Source organism: Camellia sinensis, chromosome 2 (genome assembly GCF_055761805.1).
Source record: "Camellia sinensis isolate YWXY chromosome 2, ASM5576180v1, whole genome shotgun sequence".
Classification (NCBI taxonomy): domain Eukaryota; kingdom Viridiplantae; phylum Streptophyta; class Magnoliopsida; order Ericales; family Theaceae; genus Camellia; species Camellia sinensis.
The window spans coordinates 90,387,662-90,392,981 of NC_138962.1; the positions used below are offsets into that span (position 1 = coordinate 90,387,662).

The following is a 5,320-nucleotide window of genomic DNA, read 5'->3' on the forward strand; positions in this document are numbered from 1 at the left end:
ATCCAACCAGGAAAATTATTAGGTACTCATGGAATACAATGTATCCATACTTCTTCACCAATTATCATTTAACATATCCCCTCATATTTTTCAATCATCCAATACAAAATCATGATACTCTACTTTTTTCACCAACTATAATACTATAAAATATCACGTAACTATGCTCTCGGAGTAACTAGACCAAAATTACTGAATAAGATTTCAAATTCTAAGGTTTGGAGTAGTTTCGACCATTTTGTTAAACTTCCTCTTTATTTTATTAAAATTTAAAATCTTAGGAAATTTAATTAGAGTTGGATTTCTCTAATATTGAGATTTCAACATACAAGAATTTGAAGGACCCGTATGTTCTACTATGGGTCTCGTTTCAATGATTCGAATTATTCATTTTGTAGGAATCTCAGTGTATGTCATCTATGAAAAAATATAGATTAATCCGATAATCGTAACTTTTTTATTTTTTTGCATTTGTCTCTAAAAAATGGATGGTATATTTCAAAAATATATTTGGCATCCATTTTTTTCGAAGACAAATGCAATAAAATGAAAAAGTTATGACTATTAGATTGAATTAATTTTGTTCATGAATAATATACATTGAACGTCTTACAAAATGAACAATTTAAATTGTCGAAATAAGATTTGTGGTAGCCTCTCACAACATGAGAGAAGCCCAACCCACCTAACTAGTAAGCTAATTTTCAGTGTCCTAAAATTTTTACACAAATATGTAAGGTGATGTATCCCTAATTTTTCCTAAGATTAAACTTGAAAAATAAAATAAAATTTAATATAACTCTAATAACTGAATAACTACAGAGAGTATTAATTTAGAAATTGGATAATAGTGAAATGATCCTACCTATGATTTTTAAAAATTGTAAAAAGTCAAAAATAAGATATGATAATTGTGGGGAAAAAAAGAAAAGAAAATCTAATAATAATAGAAGAATTGGAGAGTACACCAGGTAAAAAATTGGATAAAAGTGAAATGACACCTGTAATTTTAAGAAAAATGACATGTAATTAAGTTTACTTTTTAGACGTATTTTTTAAACCTAATGATGTGTAAGTGATATGATCGATTGATGATTGAAAAAATATGAAAGAGTGCGTTAGCTTAAATATCTTAATTGATTGTTACATCATTAGATTTAAAAATTATAAGTCTAATTTTTGGATTTGTATAGCAATGCCTTTTTTTAAATTTTGAAAAATTATTTATTTAAAAAATAAGTATTTATGACCTCTGAATGTATCTTTGTAACTCTATTTTGTGCCTACTACTTATAAATTTTAACAACTTTTGTATTGTAAAGCTACTTAATAAATAAAAAAAAGAAATCAAGGATTACCTTGTATATATATATATTTGTATTTATAACCTATAAATTTCAGCTACTTTTGTATTCTGAACCTACAAAAATAAACAAATAAAATTTAGTTTTACTTTTCTTTTTAAATGTTCAAAATTGGTTTTATTTTTACTTTGTGATATATGATAATAAAATCATTTATTTTAAATAATAAGATCTCGCGTATAAAATGCAACACACATGACCTAAATATTTCTATGACAGTGATATATGTTATGCATAGGAATATAAAATTCAACAGAGCTTCAATTTACACACCACATGTTATCTAAGTTTACACCATTTTTCAACTTCTTTTAATTAACATTTTGCCACTCAACAAAATTCCCAAAGAGGACAAATGTACAACCATTCAAACCCTACTGCACCATGTTGCTGCAAACCCTAGCCAGCTCCAGCGCCGGCGACACCATCCCCAACCTCGCAGCACCTCCCCACCGCCGGCCATCTCCGGTGACCCCCCTTAACCACCCTCATTCCCTTCCAGCGAATCTCCCTCAACAAACCGCCGCCCTCCTCCCTCACCACCACCAACCTTCGACCACCACCACAACCCTCCTCCCCAGCCACCATCGCAGCCACCACCACAAGTGCAAGGCTTCCACATACAGTGATTGGTTCTATGAGCTCTAGCTGGAAAAAGGAATATGGATTGAACATCCTTAATTATCCAAAAACATTCCTGAGTTAGAATCATAGAATTTCACTGTTTAAATGTTGTCAATGATGAATTCATCTATAGACGTTGAGAATCAAAATCAACTCAAATCTGACCTGCATATTCAACACACAAGTCAAAAATTAGTTTCTATAATTGCAAATTTCTCATCAATCACTCGTTTTGCATGACCATTTGTACAAAGTTTTAAATGTTTTTGTAGAGTCATTTCTTGGATACAACTCATTTCTTGGAGACATAAGCATAGTATTGTGCCATGGGAACGACAAAAGCGATCACTAGCAAACCTCCAACTACAAGACTGAACTGTCCACGCTTCTCTTCAGTCTCTTCCCTGGTTTTGAAGTTGGACTCTCTTTTGTTGTCTTTGAACGATGGCCCACCAGTATCCGGAAGTCCATCAATGGCAGCAACTAGCCGTTTTGCACTGCTATAAACTGCCTCATTGTACTTCTCTTCTGTAGCCAAGACTGAAATTTCAAACAGAATAAAGTTATTAGAAAAACAGCACCATTTTTTAATGAACTTTTGTTGCACTACATCTTTGATGAAATAATTAAAACCTAGAGATTGTCTAATTTGTTCTCACTTCTCCGAGATTGGTTATCAAAACTAGTAAATGGTTCAAATTTTCATCCCCAATATGACATTTAAATGGATTCAACTTTCCTCTAAACCAACCTATAATAATCAAATTATCCATGGTCTAACGCTGTGTAACTGTGTTCATGATATTACTATGACATCATCAACACATCTACTAGGGAATGTCCCTGGTTCAAGTCTCTGTAAGTGTATTCAATCAACATTAATCCCATAAAAATATATTATTGTTTTTCTGGATTTCATGTAGTCAAATTATAAGCTTCTTGACCATCAAAGAGAAGAAAAAAAAACAAAACAAAAAAACAAAAACAAAACTATAAGCTTGTTGACAGAAATGCAACACCACACTCCCACTTGAAAAAACAAAAACAAAAAACAAACACAACAACGTGAAGGACTACCTGGAAGGTTCTCGGATACAGTGGCATCAAGAATAGTATCACCCACAGCCTGGACAAACGTAGGGCCGCCAGTGACTGCACCTTCTTTTTGGCTGGTTACAAGCACTACAATCCCCTTGTTGTTCCCTTCTTCAACGGTCGGATACCACCGCTCCAATAATTGGTCAGCATACTCAAATGCATCAGCTTTGCTCTGCAACAAAGTTCAACAACAAAATTCAAATCCAACAAATTGATGAAGAAAAAACAATTACTATGGCATTGTTGGATTGCATGTTTTAATTACTAAATTCCAAACTGTTAACTTAAAAGTGGGATAAGAATTACAAGATTTAGATGAATTTAAAAGAACCCGATGAATCCAACAATGTATATTCAGCTTTGCTCTCCCATGTGTAGAGAACAGAGTTAAGTCCACAATGACAAAGATAACTGGGCAATAACGAGATTTGAACTCAAGACCATCTAAGAGCTCTAATGCCAATTGTCGGAAAACTTTAAATTGCTAAGAAATTGGTTCAACAATTTACCAAAACTAGTCCAATTCATTTGAGCAATTGTTTCATCCAGGTTGTTGAATAATTAGCTAGAAGGACCACACTAGAAGAGTTCATGAACATCCTAGTCTATCTAGTTACCAAGATTGCAAAACATGGAATTGTAAATCCAAGCACACTAGTCAACCCATTTCACCAAATTATCAATCAAAGTAAGTACACATTCATTACAGTCTTTTATTTTTTGGGAATAGTATCAAAAATTGTAGCAAGAACACTACCCAAAGAATGTAGCAGAGTCACTAGACTGAACAAAGCATATTAGCTAGCACTTGACATTAAATTGATTGATTGACTCACTGTGAGCTTCCGAACAGTGATGAAATTAATATGGAAGTTCTTCCTCGACTCCAAATCCGATAACAATCGCCTCAAATCAGATTTCGTGACCCGACTGAGCACACCCGCATCATCAACAACGTATGATTCTTGTGGTGGACCTTCGTTTAGTACATCAAATTCAGATGCTGATGCAGGACCAGTGGGCAGAATTGGGCAGAAATTCAGTGCTAGAGAGATGGCAAGAGCTGCCAATCCATGCTGCACATGAGAAAACCAACTTTTGGGTATTGGGAAAGATTGATTGAGTGATTCATGAGGTTGTTTTCTGAGGCTACAACTAATGGGTTTGATTATAGGGGGAGGGTTTGATCTGGGTTGCAGAGAGGGGGAGAGAAGGGACTTCGAAGAGGGGGTTTTGGGGTTGAAGAGAGGACAGAAGGAGTGAGGAGAGAGAATGGTTTCCATGAGTGAGAGAGGGAGAGCAACAGATCAGAAATGGTGCGAATGTGAGAGACAAGAATTCGACGATACAGAGTATTTTCTTCTCTCTCTCTCTCTCTCTCTCTGTCTATCTTTTTCTGTTTTCTGTTTGGTTCATATTTTTTTGGGTGGTTCGGATTTTTTTCATTTGGATTGAGTGGTTGAATCTCAAGAAGGATAACGTATCTATTAGCCATGGAAACACATAAAATTACGAGATCTCTTCCGGTCCTGTTTTTAAACTGGAGGATGTTATTTTATTTTTTTTTTTGAACACACAAAAAAAAAGACTATGTGGTGTCATCACAGTCCCGTTGAGCCTTAGTTTCGGGGTAATCGGTTGCCAGTTAGGAATTAACCCCCACCAAGTGAGGGACTCACCACCAGGGCACCAATGGAGGGTAACTCCACGCCGCAGCAAAGGCCAGGGACCGAGAGGAGTAAAGGCATTGCTCTGTGGAGGATGTTATTTGAGTCCGTAAAATTTATCATAGTTTTATTTTGATTATTGAAATTATTTATTTTATTAAATAATTTATGTGTTTTATTTATACAAAAAAAATTAGATAACTTATTTAATTATCACATTTTTAATCCAAAAATATATATGCTTTATTTTTTAAAAACATAAATTTTTTTGGTTAAAAATATGATAAATTAAATAAATTACATTTATTAGATCAATCTAATTTTTTATGCGAATAAAATATACAAAATACCTAATAAAATGAACGATTTAAATCATCAGTGGCGAACCCCACATACTCAAACAACACCCTCTAATTCAAAATCTGGATTGAAGGGGGTTCTTCTTCTAAAATTAAAGGTAAGTCACACTCACCTTCTCTAAAATTTGAAAAAAAAAATACTATAATTCTCACAAATTTAACATTATTATAGTGAGTTTTGGTCTCATTTCATCATAAATTCTTTAGA

The 5,320-nt window shown here is 33.7% G+C and overlaps 1 protein-coding gene across 1 annotated transcript; it reads right to left on the reverse strand.

Annotated features, from left to right (window-relative positions):
• Nucleotides 1–2,137: 2,137 nt before the first annotated feature.
• Nucleotides 2,138–4,572, reverse strand: TLP18.3 (thylakoid lumen 18.3 kDa protein). Its single transcript, XM_028264224.2, has 3 exons — nucleotides 3,923–4,572; nucleotides 3,066–3,258; nucleotides 2,138–2,528 (listed from the first exon to the last, which is right to left on the reverse strand). The coding sequence occupies exons 1-3, from the start codon at nucleotides 4,367–4,369 to the stop codon at nucleotides 2,281–2,283; spliced, it is 888 nt and encodes a 295-aa protein (XP_028120025.2). The 5' UTR covers nucleotides 4,370–4,572; the 3' UTR covers nucleotides 2,138–2,280.
• Between the last annotated feature and the right edge of the window lie 748 nt (nucleotides 4,573–5,320).

Coding starts and splice junctions, on each gene's coding strand:
- TLP18.3 (XM_028264224.2), bottom strand. CDS start 4,369: ATGGAAACCATTCTCTCTCCTCACTCCTTCTGTCCTCTCTTCAACCCC. Junction 3,259..3,922: donor TCACTGTTCGGAAGCTCACA/GTGAGTCAATCA, acceptor ACTTTGTTGCAG/AGCAAAGCTGATGCATTTGA. Junction 2,529..3,065: donor TGTATCCGAGAACCTTCCAG/GTAGTCCTTCAC, acceptor TTGAAATTTCAG/TCTTGGCTACAGAAGAGAAG.